Source organism: Tachysurus fulvidraco, chromosome 7 (assembly GCF_022655615.1).
Source record: "Tachysurus fulvidraco isolate hzauxx_2018 chromosome 7, HZAU_PFXX_2.0, whole genome shotgun sequence".
Taxonomy (NCBI): Eukaryota; Metazoa; Chordata; class Actinopteri; order Siluriformes; family Bagridae; genus Tachysurus; species Tachysurus fulvidraco.
The window spans coordinates 18,358,520-18,374,979 of NC_062524.1; the positions used below are offsets into that span (position 1 = coordinate 18,358,520).

Genomic DNA, 16,460 nt, shown 5'->3' on the forward strand with positions numbered 1-16,460 from the left:
GTGGCTGGCCTGTGGAGGCCAGAGTCCGCTTTCTTTCTTTCTTTCTTTCTTTCTTTCTTTCTTTCTTTCTTTCTTTATTTATTTATTTATTTATTTATTTATTTATTTTTGTACTTTATTTTACATAATATTCACATTAATTGATACTTAAAATAGTCCCAATATATTTAACAAATATTCATTCATTTTTTTCCACTATTGGAAATAATTTAACTCAGATGGTAGAAAAGAATCTGTTGAAAGGGGCGGGGAATTAGTGCACTTGTTGATGGCTGTTTTCCTTTTGACTGATTGTATGTATTGACACGCAATGATAGAAAAGTTGAGTGGCTCGTACGGGGATCGAACCAGTGACCTTGGCTTTATTAGCACCACGCTCTAACCAACTGAAAAGCCAAGGAAAGGGGGCTGACTTAATGATTTTACTGTAAATATTTCATATTAAAGTGTTAAATTGAAGTTTTAGAACTGGTATAAATGTTAACTTAATGTCTGTATTACCACCAAATGTATATTGAGATGGCCAGTAAATAATTACCAATGGAAAAAATATGGTTGTGAGAATGGTTTTCATTTAAACTTATACAACCATAATTTCATTATGGTACATAACCAAGACTCAATTTATAAACACCTGTCTGTGGAAGGCCCCATAGTTTGTCAGACAACAAACTCAAACAGATAGCAGAATGGAGAAAAAAGTCTGGGAATAGTATTACTCAGGGTTTTGATTATCAACTGAAATAATATGAAACACCAACTTTGCCTTCCAGACAAAGCCATCCATGAAAATCCAAGCAAGGTAGACCACTTAAGGTGGACATTAGTCAAGGATGAAAATGAGCATCTAAAGGTAACTCTCAAGCAGCTTGAGACGACTGGATGCTCCACAAAGCAGGGCCTTATGGAATAGTGACAATCATATGGAATCCTATTTGGATTTTGGAAAAAGACATGCTGGATACTCAGCAAACATGTGGAACAATATTTGAATGAAATCTCATGCACATATGAAGCATAGTGGTGATGGTTGATCGGGAAACTGGTCAGGGTTCAGGGCAAAAGAAGCATACTAACAAAAGCAGTTTAAGTGTTTTATAAAATCCCAATAAATTACCAGATCTTACTCCAATTAAGATTTTACATCATAATTTATAAATGGAGTTTTACATAGTTACTTCAGTAGCCGGCCAACATTGACAGGTACATATGCTGGGGAGCTGTGGTACCTTTAGGCCAATGAAACTTTTGGAGTGTATTTTTGTTTTTGATGTTGTTGTATTTGTCTTACACATGGTCAGAATCATCACTGCGGAGAGAAAATCGGAGCTGACAAGCCAGGGCAGTAACTTTATAATTTTACTAGGAAGAAATCGTCTGACTGCGAGCGATAGCTAAAAAGATTTTACTCTGGAAGTAGAAACCTCACTCGACAGAGTGAAGCATGAAGTAACACAATTAACGCCATTTAGCAATTAATTTGGAGCACAGCTAGTGATAATATTCCGTCTTGTCTATTTGTCAGGAGAAAAAAATTACATGTAGACATCATATTGCATCTGAAAACGTTTTTGGCCCGTACGGGGATCGAACCCGCGACCTTGGCGTTATTAGCACCACGCTCTAACCAACTGAGCTAACCGGCCGCTATGCGCATATCGGAAATTGACGTCTGTCATGTCTAGGAAACAAAATGTTTCATACAGTTTATATACTCTTGTATATGTTTGTAGGCCTACTTCATGATATTGAAGTTTAACATTAAAAAAACACATAGAATCTAAAAAGGGATCATATGCACTGTTAACAAAGGACAATGAATGAATACAAAGTGACAGCACTATGTGAGTGTAAATAGATGAAGCAATTCATGAGTAGTGTTTTCACAATTTCTTTATGAAAAGCTTTATTTAACGTTGTACTTTTGTTGTTTGGATTTAGCCACATTCCTAATGGTGCCTTCAAATTATTCATCCTTCAATGGTCTGAACATAGGGGTATTTCTCCATCGTTGCTGTTTAGGGATGTTTGGCTGGCATAGATCATGAAGACCACTAATACAGTTCATTACAGTGATGACCGAAGTAGTGTTGTTTCATCAAATTCTCAACATGAGGTTTTCTAAATGCAACCACACCAGGATTTGATATTGTAGTTAATGAGATCAGAGAAAATGTGGATACTTCCAACACAGAAGGTGCTATTTTCAGTCTTACATTCCCACTCATCCAAACTTCAAACTATATATTTTCCCCAAATTCTCCATATCTTGATCTAAATTAGAAGACGGCCAGGCCTGCGGTCATCAACCAAACCGGGAATAGTTTAATTCAGGCTTTGGTTTTGTACAATCTGTAGACAGAAATTCATGAAGAACTTAAGAACTTTACCTAGACGAAGCTTCAGGGTAAGGAGAATCAATAATTACTTTGTCATATTTAAAACAAAGGGTTAAACACACAGAGAATAAAAAGTAAATCATTATTCTACACTGAATTCACGAGTAACAATTGAATGTGTCTCATTTCAAGGTTTGAAATTCTGACCTGTGAAATCATTTCTCAGTGAGAAATTGGTCCAAGTATCAATTTAGAAAAGCCAAGGAAAAGGGACGGCAAAAGCATTTGTTCAAGTCTCAGAGTGGCCTTATTATCATAATATCCCACTGAACCTCTTGTTTAAAGAAATTATTTTTCCATCTTACTGTATATCAGTAAATTACAGCATTTTCCATATTGATAAAAATAAAATAATAATAATAAAAAAACAGAAAAAAAGATCTAAATAGACACACACAAAACAGAAACAAAGAGTTAAACATATTTGCAAGTGCTACAATATATACTACAGTTTAAATGTTGCTATAAAGCAAGTTTGCACCTTCATATTATTTTTAAGACGATAAATTTACACACTACATTAACATAATATGTATTGACCTGACTTAATGATTTTACTGTAGACATTTCATATTAAAGTGTTCAGTTGAGGTTTTGGAGCAGATATAAATAAACTAACCTAGGTGACAGTTTTAGGTATTACAGTATGCTTTAATTTTCCTGCCATTAATTAAACTGTTTGCCTTGGTTATTTGCACCACAACTGAACCAATTGAACTAACTGACCAATAGGGGCATAATTTTGAAATGTTGTGGTGGAAACCTTAACAAACACATTTAGCAAGTTTTCTTAATTTTTAATGCACTATGATGACATGGGTAGAGAGGAGCAGAAATTTGTGTGGACATATTTATATCCACGGACATGTTAGTATTCGTTTTTAATGTTCTTAAGTAGGAGCCATTTGTTTCTTTCTGTCATGAGAAATAATTTACATGTAGACACCATATTGCAGCCGAAAACTATCGATGGCCCGTATAGGGATCGAACCCGGGATCTTGTCTTCATTAGCACCATGCTCTAAGCAACAATTTTATTTTTTAATTGTTCCTAATACCACACAGGATAAGGACATTTTAATATGTAATGCAATTAATTTATTGTAATTTATTGTATTTATTGTATTTATTGAATCATCACTGCGGAGAGAAAATCGGAGCTGACAAGCCAGGGCAGTAACTTAATTTTACTAGGAAGATATCGTCTGACTGCGAGCGATATAGCTAAAAAGATTTTACTCTGGAAGTAGAAACCTTGCTTAACAGAGACATGCACATGAAGTAACACAATTAATGCCTGTTAACAATTAATTTGGAGCACAGCTAGTGATAATATTTCTTCTAGTTTATTTGTCAGGAGAAATAATTTACATGTAGACAACATATTGCAGCTGAAAACGTTTTTTGGCCCGTACGGGGATCGAACCCGCGACCTTGGCGTTATTAGCACCACGCTCTAACCAACTGAGCTAACCGGCCGCTGTGCAGGCCGTGAAAAAAGTCAATGGGTGGCTAAAGATTTTTTAAAGGAACATTGTAACATATCGGCTAGATATAACTCAATAACATTTCATTTTACATTGAATTTGGCTTGTGTCATGTCTAGGAAACAAAATGTTTCGTACAGTTTATATACTCTTGTATATGTTTGTAGGCCTACTTCACAATATTGAAGGATAACATCAAAAAAACACATAGAATCTAAAAAGGTATCATATGCACTGCTAACAAAGGATAATGAATTAAGAAAAAAGTGACAGTACTATGTGAGTGTAAATAGATGAAGCAATTCATGAGTAGTGTTTTCATCATTTCTTTATGAGAAGCTTTATTTAACGTTGTGCTTTTGTTGTATGGATTTAGCCACATTCATAATGGTGCCTTCAGCTTATTCATCCTTCAGTGGTCGGAACATAAAGCTCTTTATCTCCACCGTTGCTGTTTAGGGATTTTTGGCTGGCATAGATCATGAAGACATCACTAATACAGTTCATTATCAGGACAGTGATGACCGAAGTAGTGTTGTTTCATCAAATTCTCAACATGAGGTTTTCTAAATCCAACCACACCACATGGTTTTGTTTTGGACAACCTGTGATCAATGATTATCAACTGAAATAATATGAAACACCAATTTTGCCTTCCAGACAAAGCCATCAACCAAAATCAGGGCAAGGTAGACCACTTAAGGTGGATATTAGTCAAGGATGAAAATGAGCATCTAAAGGTAACTCTCAAGCAGCTTGAGAGGACTGGATGCTCTACAGAGCAGGGCCTTATGGAAGAGTGATCATATGAAATCCTATTTGGATTTTGGAAAAAGACATGCTGGATACTCAGCAAACATGTGGAACAATATTTGAATGAAATCTCATGCACATATGAAGCATAGTGGTGATGGTTGACCGGGAAATTGGTGAGGGTTCAGGGCAAAAGAAGCATACTAACAAAAGCAGTTTAAGTGTTTTACAAAATCCCAATAAATTACCAGATCTTACTCCAATTAAGATTTTACATCATAATTTATAAATGGAGTTTTACATAGTTACTTCAGTAGCCGGCCAACATTGACAGGTACATATGCTGGGGAGCTGTGGTACCTTTAGGCCAATGAAACTTTTGGAGTGTATTTTTGTTTTTGATGTTGTTGTATTTGTCTTACACATGGTCAGAATCATCACTGCAGAGAGAAAATCGGAGCTGACAAGCCAGGGCAGTAACTTAATAATTTTACTAGGAAGATATCGTCTGACTGTGAGCGATAGCTAAAAAGATTTTACTCTGGAAGTAGAAACCTTGCTTAACAGCACATGAAGTAACACAATTAACGCCTGTTAACAATTAATTTGGAGCACAGCTAGTGATAATATTCCTTCTAGTTTATTTGTCAGGAGAAATAATTTACATGTAGACAACGTTTTGCAGCTGAAAACGTTTTTTGGCCCGTACGGGGATCGAACCCGCGACCTTGGCGTTATTAGCACCACGCTCTAACCAACTGAGCTAACCGGCCGCTGTGCAAGGCGAGAAAAACGTCATAGGGTTTTTTAAAGGAACATTGTAACATATCGGCTATTGAATTTGGCTTGTGTCATGTCTAGGAAACAAAATGTTTCATACAGTTTATAAACTCTTGTATATGTTTGTAGGCCTACTTCATGAAATTGAAGGATAACAAAAAAAAAACACATAGAATCTAAAAAGGGATCATATGCACTGCTAACAAAGGATAATGAATTAAGAAAAAAGTGACAGTACTATGTGAGTGTAAATAGATGAAGCAATTCATGAGTAGTGTTTTCATCATTTCTTTATGAGAAGCTTTATTTAACGTTGTGCTTTTGTTGTTTGGATTTAGCCACATTCTTAATGGTGCCTTCAGCTTATTCATCCTTCAATGGTCTGAACATAAAGCTCTTTATCTCCACCGTTGCTGTTTAGGGATGTTTGGCTGGCATAGATCATGAAGACATCACTAATACAGTTCATTACAGTGATGACCGAAGTAGTGTTGTTTCATTAAATTCTCAACATCAGGTTTTCTAACTCCAACCACACCAGGATTTGATATTGTAGTTAATGAGATCAGAGAAGATGTGGATTACTTCCAACACAGAAGGTGCTATTTTCAGTCTTACATTCCCACTCATCCAAACTTCAAGCTATATATTTTCCCCAAATTCTCCATATCTTGATCTAAATTAGAAGACGGCCAGGCCTGCGGACATTGATCCAACTGCAGTCCTCGTTCTCGCCCACCCCATTGGCTCTATCCTGCAACAGCTGCACTTTTATAAACCATTGCTTACAGGGGGAGACAGAGGACAGAGAGGGAGGAACAGAGAGAAAGAGAGAGCGATAGAGAGGTATACATAGAGAAAGGAAAAAGATGGGAGGGGGTGGTATGTATTGATCCTTTTTTAATTGATGGATGTTCCCCATTCTGTTAGATGAACCATTCCTTCTTGCTTTCGTCGATGGTCTCTGTAAAATTGGGCTCAGTGGTGATGATAGCCGTGTCAACTGATTCGGACTGCTCGTCCTCTTTGGACTCACTTGTGTGGTGTGTTCTCTTGTGGCGTATCATGTAGCGAATCAGGAAGACCAGAGTGCACAGGATGGTAAAAATCACCACAGCAATAATGCCTAAATCAAGAAGGAACTATAAGGTTACGTGGACATAACTGTGAAAATTTAGATTTCTATGAAAGACAAGATTAGATCTTTATGAGATACCTCCAATTATTGCTGAATTCCTGTTCACCCCGCCTGATATGACTCTCTCCTCGTTGAATGGGAAACCAACATCTAAAAACATCAACAGAAAAACATTATATGTTTTATTAACACATAACAAACAGTTACTGTTACCACACCAGAGTTTATTATTTTCCAATTAGAATATTTCCCACAGGGTTTATCCCTTAAAACCAATGTTCTTGAACACCTGCAGGTTAAACAAGTTAGTTCCTGTTATTACTTATTCTATAGCAGATTTAAACACCTGTTTCCTAATCTTTCAGTTTTATTCAGTGAAAGACAATTGAATATTTGTCTTTCACAACATTTTTGTCTAAAAAAATATTTGAATATTTGTCTAAAACATTTTGTCTTCTGTAATGTTACAGCTTTTTTTTTTTTTTTTTTTTTGTGGACCTGTGTATTACCTCCATTCCGGTGCCAGGGTTGAGTGGCGGTTGACATTATTGAGACGGTGAGAGGTGAAGCACCGCAGTTGGGCTTTCAGAGAGCCGATGCTGTTAAACTGCACAGTCTATGAAGCTGTCCCAATGAATCCAAGCAGTCAGTGTGACCGGTTCCTGCAGGACATAAAGAAACAGAGGGGCTGGGATATAAAGTGTAGCCATCACCAAAATATTCTCTCATTGTCTCTTTCATGGTTTTCCTCAGTATTGAAGGATAATCTGTTTATCCCAAAATGCAAATAATAAATAAATCACACTGAATAACTGGGGATTCATGAAGAATTTGTCATAAAAATCAGCAAAAATTCAACCCAGATGAGGATACCATTTACACCATTCAAGTGTAGTTACTTTGCCTTCTTGCATGTTTTTGGACAATGGAAAAAAAAAAACAGAGAACCCAGAGGAAAACCATACAAACTCATGAACAGCACTAGAAATAGGAATGCTGTGCTGCACTCATTACAGTTTAAAAGGAATGCTTTTTAAAAGAATTCATGCTCTCTGATTTTCTAATAGAGTGTCTGAGTACACACTGACCTCATATGGGTTCATGCAGTACCAGATTAAAAATCAATAATCACGGTATTTTGATTATTCTCTTGCTCTCAAACAAAGCTTTACTGACACTACCATATACATGTAGAGTATTGCCAATGCATTATGGCAAAGAGAAGAAAATCTTTTAGTAATAAACATATTATTTACAACACAAGTGTAATATCTACACCCTCTTACATACAGAAACATAGAAACGTAGAAATGATAGAATAGAAATGAATCATTAACATTGGAATCTTAAGAAATAAATGTAAAAACAATAATAAAAAAACATTCTTGGCCTCTCTGTCTGTCTCTCTTTCTCAAAGCACATTGACACACACAAACACACACACACACACACACACACACACACACACACACACACACACACACACACACACACACACACACACACACACAAACTGATCGATTCTTAAGAACGATTTTTAATTACTGAAAACAAGTCCTGAATAAACTGCATTATCGCTGCTCTGTGCTTCATTTCTCCTGCATAAAGTAACTATTTTTAAGGCTGGGGCTTGAATTTCAGTGGCCACTTATCGATTCGATTCGGTACAGATCCTCAAACGATGTAAATTGCTGTCCATTCCTGAGCTGCTAATCAGTAGAAATGCTTTTTCATCTGCCTCAGACTGAAGAAACAAAAGTGCTGAGTTTTATTGTCCAGATATCACGTTGCAGACATGGTATCTGATACAAAGGATTAAATCACTGCGCTTTGCACTGCACTGAGTCACCATGGTATGTTAGGTAAGCTTACATTTTTTTACACTGTACACACAAGAGCATCTGCAGTGCACCATTGGATCACATCACACTCACAAGCATGTGTTGAATGTCAAACCCTATGAGATGACAAGGATTTTTTTGCTTTGGCATTACATAAAATTTAGAACGTTGCTGTTATTAGCGTTGTTAGTGTTATTTGATACATCTTATCACAGTGCTGGTAAATTCTCAATTCTGATTGGTCAGAAGATGTTGAAGCAAACGTTTATATTAACACACTTGTTTTCTGTAGTATGGTGTATGTATTTGAGACTGTTTTGTTTTCCAAAGGAGTCTCCAGTGTCAGCGTTTTGTGACAGATTAATGTAAATCATACTCACTCAGAAAAGCCTTCAAGAAAGTGCTAATGTAAATGATAACAGGAACATTGCACATTTTTAGACTGTTCGTGTCATAAAAATAGAATAAATATAGAATTGCAATAAAAATAGAGTTTATAAATAAGGTATGAAATAAGTAGCTGAGATTCAACAAGAACAAAAAAACCAGATATTTTCTCCTTCTATCCAGCATGTTATAGTAATGCAAATGAATCAAGGTATAAGTGCAAAGCAGCACAATCTCTAGATAGCAACCGGCCAGACAAAACACTCGCTCAGTGTCGAGGTCACTGTGTGGTATTAGATGGCTTCATTGAAATGCATGTGAGGACCTCAGAAATTGCTAGACAGTATGAAGGTGACAACAATGATCAAATTCATACGATTCAATAGTTTCCATGACTTATGTATTTTGTGTAAAAGAAGTAGATCTTAAGCAGCATTCATGGCCACAAAGTACTCAAGTCATGTAAACTACTGTATCGATTGAATTTGATCAGTGTGGCCACAAGAAGCATGAAGATGACTGACAACATTGCACTTCAATCATTGAATGATACATAAAGACATAATGGAGTCACTTCATCTTATGCAAATTTATTTATTTATTTGCTTTCTCACCCAATAATTCACTGGAGGCCATGGGATTAATTCCACAACATATTAAGTCTCAGGTTCAGGTTACAAAATTAGAAGCCACAACATAGTTAATATTGACTTGGGGCTTCAATATATTCATTTGTGGTCATGCCTCATTAATAAACAAACATCATGTTACTCTGTAAATTCCCTGCGCATCTGTTTAGATCTACATAAATAGTGCTTTTATTATGAAATAATGAGAGAGAATTCTGTATCCAATGGTACTTTCATTTGGTTAACCTTTCCATCCATCCATCCATCCATCCATCCATCCAACCATCCATCTATTCACCCATTCATAGATCTATCTATCTATCTATCTATCTATCTATCTATCTATCTATCTATCTATCTATCTATCTATCTATCTATCTATCTATCTATCTATCTATCTATCTATCTATCTATCTATCTATCTATCTATCTATCTATCTATCTATCTATCCATCCATCCATCCATCCATCCAACCTTTCATCCATCCAGCTATCAGAATATCCATCCATCCAACCATCCACCTATTCATAGGTCTATCTATCCAACCACCCATCTATCCACCCATCTATCCACCCATCTATCCACCCATCTATCCACCTATCTATCCACCCATCTATCCACCCATCTATCCACCCATCCATCCATCCATCCATCCATCCATCCATCCATCCATCCATCCATCCATCCATCCCGGCCTCAGTTATCAGCCTGCTCACTATCCTCTCAGCACAGATTTAATGACTTATATCTCATTAAGTTTTATTAACTAAAATGTAAGGAATTTTCCTAATTGTAATATAATAATATTATTAATGTCCTATGCATTTTAAGTGATACTTAGAGGTGAGGTGCTTGTGCTGTCTTAGAATTTTCTGAAAATTTACAAAAAAAAATTTATGAGTTGTTTTTCTTCACACATTGCATCTCCTTCATCTTGTATAATATGATGCATATTAACACTGGTGAATTTTACATTGTACCATCGTCCATCCTCTCTACAGCGTTTTAATTTTGACAGCAAGAAAAGTGATTTGGAATTCTGTTCGCACCACCTACTGCGTTATTAACCTGGCAACCTGTAGTAGGACCACCTCCAGGCAACTTCATAGTACAACTGGAGACTTGCAGCGATAAATTCACCAGCCTCTCTTTTTGCTCTCTCATGAAGGTAATAAGCCATATTTTTTTTAAAACAAACCAACAAAACTAGCAATGTATCATGGTATATCACTAACCCCAGGAAGTAGAGTTACAGAGAACTGACACTCGAGACTCCTTCCATTTCTTTACAGTTTTAACTCAATAATTAGTCTTCATTTCATATCAGTCTTTGTGTCTTAATATTTTTAAAGGGCAAACTGAAATACATATTTAGAAAACTTTTGGTAACAGTGAATTTCTTTGTGCTCAAGGTCAAGGTAATTTCATTAAATTGTGAATTTCATAGAGGTTCTTTTTATTGTTGTGCCTTAAACTTCACTTAAACTCCAACCAGTGAAGACACATACAGTATGTAATGATTTTTTATGTGAGCTAAGAGCTGAGAGCTGCGTCTATAGGTTTTGTGGTTTCATTAATAAACCCCCTGTCTGTCGTCTATCCCTGGATTCTGTACATATGTCAAGATTTTTTAATTTCTGTTAGGATGTGAATGTTATTCTGAATAAACGAATGTACGATAAAACAGTTTGTTTGTGTAAATTCTCCAGCAAAAATCTGATTCTCATTCAGTTTAATAAACAAACCTCATTGTTAGTGACCACCGGCTAACATACAAATCCCTACGAATTGTTACTATAGAAACGACAACACATTAATTCTGTGATTTGAAATACAGCTCTCGGATTATCTCCCGCTTCTTGATCAATCTGAATTAAGACTTCAGTGGTGTAGAATAAACCAATCACCGATAGATTTTTACACGCAGACTTACTGTATAACGTGTGACATTTTTAAAAATGCGTGCCTCTGGCTTTAACAAAAAACCCTACATTAATAATATGTTATTGCATTTGTATGTCTAAGCTCTGATTATATTTGAGGCAGCTGGGGTGTGAAAATGGTGGTTTAATAAGATTCAAGGTCAAAAGCTAAGAAACCGATCGTGGTCGATATGTCAAGTGGAGCACTGAATCAGATATTACACTGAAATAGAAAATAATTCAAGCAACATTTACAGCATATATTAATGACTTCAAGATCAAATAAACAGCACTAAAATGCATCTATTTCATTTACTGTGTCTGTTCTTATTAGACACATGATAAATGCTACGATTAAAATATCCACATATAGTAAAAATACAAGCAGTCTGTATCTTTAAAGGAAAGAAAACTGGTTTTACTTAGTTGGATTTTGACAAAACAGTACTTTTAGAAATTCAAGTCTAAACTTTTTTAATTATGTTTTTACTTTAGGAACAAATTCGTCCCGTTGGTGGCGCAAACGTGCTGGGGGAAAGTATACTAAAATGACTGTGAAGGTAAAGAGTAAAGAAGTGTTGTTTATCACTGTGCCAAATTTCATAGAGAGCATTCAAAGCATTCTGTAGGATTCCATAGCGTAACATATTGACGTATTATAATATATATATATATATATATATATATATATATATATATATATATATATATATATATATATATATATATATATATAATAAAGAGTAGAAATATACAGTTACATGCAATAGGGTGGAGATGCATCTCTGGTGCTTGGTCCCCTAATAATAAAAAGACAAAGCAGCAAATTATGCTGCATTAATGAGACTGCAATTTCATCTGATTAGTACTAGTAACTTAGTAAACTGTGACTTATAGTGAAGCCCAATATAAACAAACATGTTTTTTCACATTTACCAATAAAATAAAAAATTAATAATACAAAACCCTGTTGCAGTCCTCACTGCAGAGGTGAAAAGGGGGAGCAGAGACTAGAGGAAGGTTCAAAAGGGGGGGTGTGATCCAAAGGGTTGCCATGGAAACAAATGGAAGTTTATGCAGTAGGAATATAAAGCAAGTGTGAGAGAGGAAGCGATAATGAGTAACGCAGAGTCTCAGTGTCACCCCAGTCATCACCACTGTTCATTTACACACTGTTCATTTTATCAGACACACACACACACACCTACACACCCACCCACCCACACACCCACACACACACACACACACACACACACACACACACACACACACACACACAGGTTATCAGGACACGGGGGAGGGAAAAAAATTCTGGGTGTTGCTGCCTCATCAAGCATGAATGGATTGTCTGTAAATTATATATAAATGATCCACAATGATCAGAGAACACACAGAGATGGAGGTGGAGAGAAAGATAAATCAGCGTTGAATGCATGAATGCAATAATAAAGAAAGATGGATAAATCTATAAAATAAATATTATCACTGAATGCAGTGTTTCTCTCTCTCTCTCTCTCTCTCTCTCTCTCTCACACACACACACACACACACACACACACACACACACACACACACACACACACACACACACACACACACACACACACACACACACACACACACACACACACACACACACACACACACACACACACACACACACACACACAGGACAGCTGCAGTGCAATCCTTCACACCAACAGCACAAACCATTAGTTCACAGACACATCCAATGATACACAGAGAAGCAATGCAGGTGCATCCAAGAATACATGATGTGCATCACAAATAATCATCATTATAAATCATGATACAGTACAAATAGAGCATTACCTATACTGCTGGCCTGTAGCAAGACAACCTCTCGAGTAACCTGTGCGGTTCTGTTCTCCTCCTCAGCAGCTCCTGTGTGTGTGTGTGTGTGTGTGTGTGTGTGTGTGTGTGTGTGTGTGTGTGTGTGTGTGTGTGTGTCTGAGTGTGTGTCTGCGCGTGTTCCCATTCAGCTTCAGCAGCTGGAAGAAAACCTGGAAAGTGGATGTACCTACAGCACGGATCTGGAGTCTATTCTCCACCAGTTGATGATATCAAACTAACTAAGAACACACACACACACACACACACACACACACACACACACACACACACACACACACACACACACACACACACACACACACACACACACACAAATAAACATACAAACACATATTTACAAAGCAAGTCCTGCTTTCAGAGGTCTGAGATGGACCAGACATATTGAATCAAGATGCCAGTCCAAGCAGCCAGAGAGGATCTGCACTCTCTTGTGAGCTAGATGCAATACTATTATGCTGACATGATTTATACATTTTTATATGCACACGGAGCATTTGGCAGGTTGATGATATACACGCACTAAGACACTAGATCTCAGATCTTGCTGAGAGGGCAAGGTTGATATTTCAGAAATTGCTTATTTGCTGCAGTTTTCAGAATGCACAATATAAATTTAGTGTGCAACAATTCTTCCATGTTGAGAGTTACATGTTCCTCAAATGTAAGAAAGCAAAGAATGGACTCACATCCATGTGAAGACCAGTCTTGCCAAGCAAACTTGAAAGAACAAACTTGAAAGGACAAGAGGACATCACTTATACCTCACTGAGAAATCGTGAGAATTTCGACGATAAATTCAACACTGCAACATTTGCATAATGACAAACATTATTTACAAGATTATCTTAATGGAATAAGTTCACTGCAACCACGACCTCTCCTTAACTGGAAACGTAGCTAAAGATTTACCTTAAAATGAAAGCAAGAGAAGTTTCTTTAAAATAATTCTGAGGAATAAAATTGACTTGACAACAACCTCAAACGTATTAAACATATATATCAAAACCATTTTTTTCTAAATTATTGGTCATATTATGGCTCAGGCTTTTGTCATCTGCCAATTTTTTGCTGCAATGACTTCTGGGACTTCATCAGGTCTCGATACATTGCATCCTTATGAACACACCCAGGAAATTTCAGTAGTACTTTTCTGAGAATTTGAATTGAAATTTGCCAGTGGATGATAAGATAGAACATACTGTAAGTACACAGGACACAGAAACCAAATTGGGAAAGTTTCCAGATGATGTAGGACCACCTAGTGGAGAGAAAATATATAAATGGATGGACTGAGTGTATTCGTCTTCAAGATTGCTGGTCGCTGAGAGCTCCTTCTCACAGACTGGTGGTGTGACATCCTTGATTATAGAAGAAAGAATTGTGATCCTTGTAATGGCAAGAGGAATAATTAGCAATGCCGTGGATGCAGTCAGGAGAAACAGTGGACTGGACCTTAAGCAGGACAGGGAAGGCCTCTCTCTCTTCATGTACTGCTCTGTGTGTTCAAGAAGGGTGGAACAACCTTGACCCACACTGACGAGCAGCATTTTTCTCAGATCCCTTGAGTTAACATCTACCCTGATAATCATTTGGGGGGTTTCAATTGGACTGTAAAAACAAGATGAGATCACACGATGAGATGAGATACTCAGTGAGAGGCTTATTCAGACCACTTTGACATAAAACCCAAGTTAAGCCTGTTCTTGGACCTTCATACCTTTCTAATCACGTTACCTTGGAGGGATTATCTCTGTTGTATTGAAGTATACTATGATATCACCATGAAATGTCACACTTACTGATAAAATAGCAACAGTATATGGGTTACTACAGAAGACCCATGAGCCCTGATGTATGCCTCCAACACTGAACACCAAGGAGTAATGCGTTTTATTCATGAGCCTGGGGCTGTCGTGCGAACATCGGCAAGACACAGTGCTATTTTATTTTCTTGACTGTGAAGGTCACAGATGCTATTAGAAAAGTAGGGCTAGGTTTCATGTGCACTGCCTCTGTTTTCATTTCATATATGCCACAAAACCGAAGAGCTTTTCAGTTTACTCCAAAGGGAACATGTCCTCAGGCACAAGCATCTAAGTTTTCACTGTAGTAATAGAAGTGGCCATTACAGGGACATTATTGTCACCATGAAATACATGGTATTGAATGAATAAGGAAATATATTTGATATGGCTGTTCAGTTTGCCTTCATAATGTGTATATAATCTTTATAACATTTCCATCAGATCTACATTTCAAAAACCACAAAAAGAACCTTGAAATTTGAGCATCTTGAGAAGATCATGCAGATCAAAGAAAATAATATTTAATCTCTTTAATTCTTTTGCCTATGTTTGCAAAAATGTGTAAGATTTCATTTGGATTATTTGCTTAATTTTAGCAAACCTGGCAAAACTGTAATTTAAGCACATGTGCACTGCTCCTGCTCCACCTAAAGTGTACATAGAGAGAGCATGGGGTAGCCTGATTCCTGACCCTAAGGGCCTCTATTAGTGCTTGCTGCAGTTCCCCTTTAAGAAAATTTACTTTATATATCGGTCAAGTAGAAACTACTGAGAATATAAAAATAGGTAGAGGAAATTTCTGAGTTTCATGGAAAACTTGCTCGGCACCTGAAAAGGTTCCCACGCAGCAGAAATATGACCTTAGACTTAAGAACACTTTCAGATAAATGGAAATTCCTTTAGACCAGGTCCATTATGACAATATGATAAAATGGTTATCTGTTATCTTCAGTATGGATTCTCTCGAGATTAGCACCATTAAGACTTACTTTACAGAAGGGTAATATCTGGTTCAGAGATATAAATTTCACTATAGACCATTGAGGGAATTCATGGCATTAAAACTACAGCACACTACAGCAGAATCTCACAAAAAGACCCATTTTCATTTTCTTTAACTTGACAAATAGATCACTGAGTTTAGCTGGCTCAGGTAGTTTGTTTGATATGCTGTAACTAAATATGCTGGAAGTGATAATGGTTAGTTCAGAATGCTAGACTGAGAATGTGGAAAGCTTAATGATCTTTAATTTTTTCACTGCACATTTTGAGTGAAAACCAAAAAAAAATCATGTAAGTTTGTTCACGTTCACACTTATAATTTAAATGAAACTTTCAAAACTATGAGTACATCTCAATCAGTGAGTCAGATTCAGTTTTAAGGTCTCTCTCTGACTACCTATGTAGCTAGAGAGCTAATTGAGATACAATCTATATTTCTGT

The 16,460-nt window shown here is 36.6% G+C and overlaps 1 protein-coding gene and 3 non-coding genes across 4 annotated transcripts; all 4 read right to left on the reverse strand.

The window, feature by feature from the left end:
• Positions 1–1,572: 1,572 nt before the first annotated feature.
• Positions 1,573–1,646, reverse strand: trnai-aau. The gene has a single exon. It is a non-coding gene; the product is annotated as a tRNA-Ile (tRNA).
• A 1,920-nt stretch (positions 1,647–3,566) lies between these two features.
• On the reverse strand, positions 3,567–13,324 carry LOC113660679 (contactin-associated protein-like 2). The gene is made up of 4 exons (XM_027174350.2): positions 13,171–13,324; positions 7,067–7,219; positions 6,636–6,707; positions 3,567–6,545 (listed from the first exon to the last, which is right to left on the reverse strand). Exons 2-4 carry the CDS (start codon positions 7,101–7,103, stop codon positions 6,346–6,348), a joined length of 309 nt encoding a protein of 102 aa, XP_027030151.1. The 5' UTR covers positions 7,104–7,219; positions 13,171–13,324; the 3' UTR covers positions 3,567–6,345.
• Positions 3,805–3,878, reverse strand: trnai-aau. The gene has a single exon. It is a non-coding gene; the product is annotated as a tRNA-Ile (tRNA).
• On the reverse strand, positions 5,339–5,412 carry trnai-aau. The gene has a single exon. It is a non-coding gene; the product is annotated as a tRNA-Ile (tRNA).
• Positions 13,325–16,460: the final 3,136 nt, after the last annotated feature.

Bases quoted from the DNA above. Each gene is read 5' to 3' on its own strand.
- LOC113660679 (XM_027174350.2), bottom strand. From the start codon at position 7,103: ATGTCAACCGCCACTCAACCCTGGCACCGGAATGGAG. The intron at 6,708-7,066 runs GTAATACACAGG...TGATGTTTTTAG, and splicing joins ACCCTGGCACCGGAATGGAG to ATGTTGGTTTCCCATTCAAC. The intron at 6,546-6,635 runs GTATCTCATAAA...TTCTTGATTTAG, and splicing joins GAATTCAGCAATAATTGGAG to GCATTATTGCTGTGGTGATT.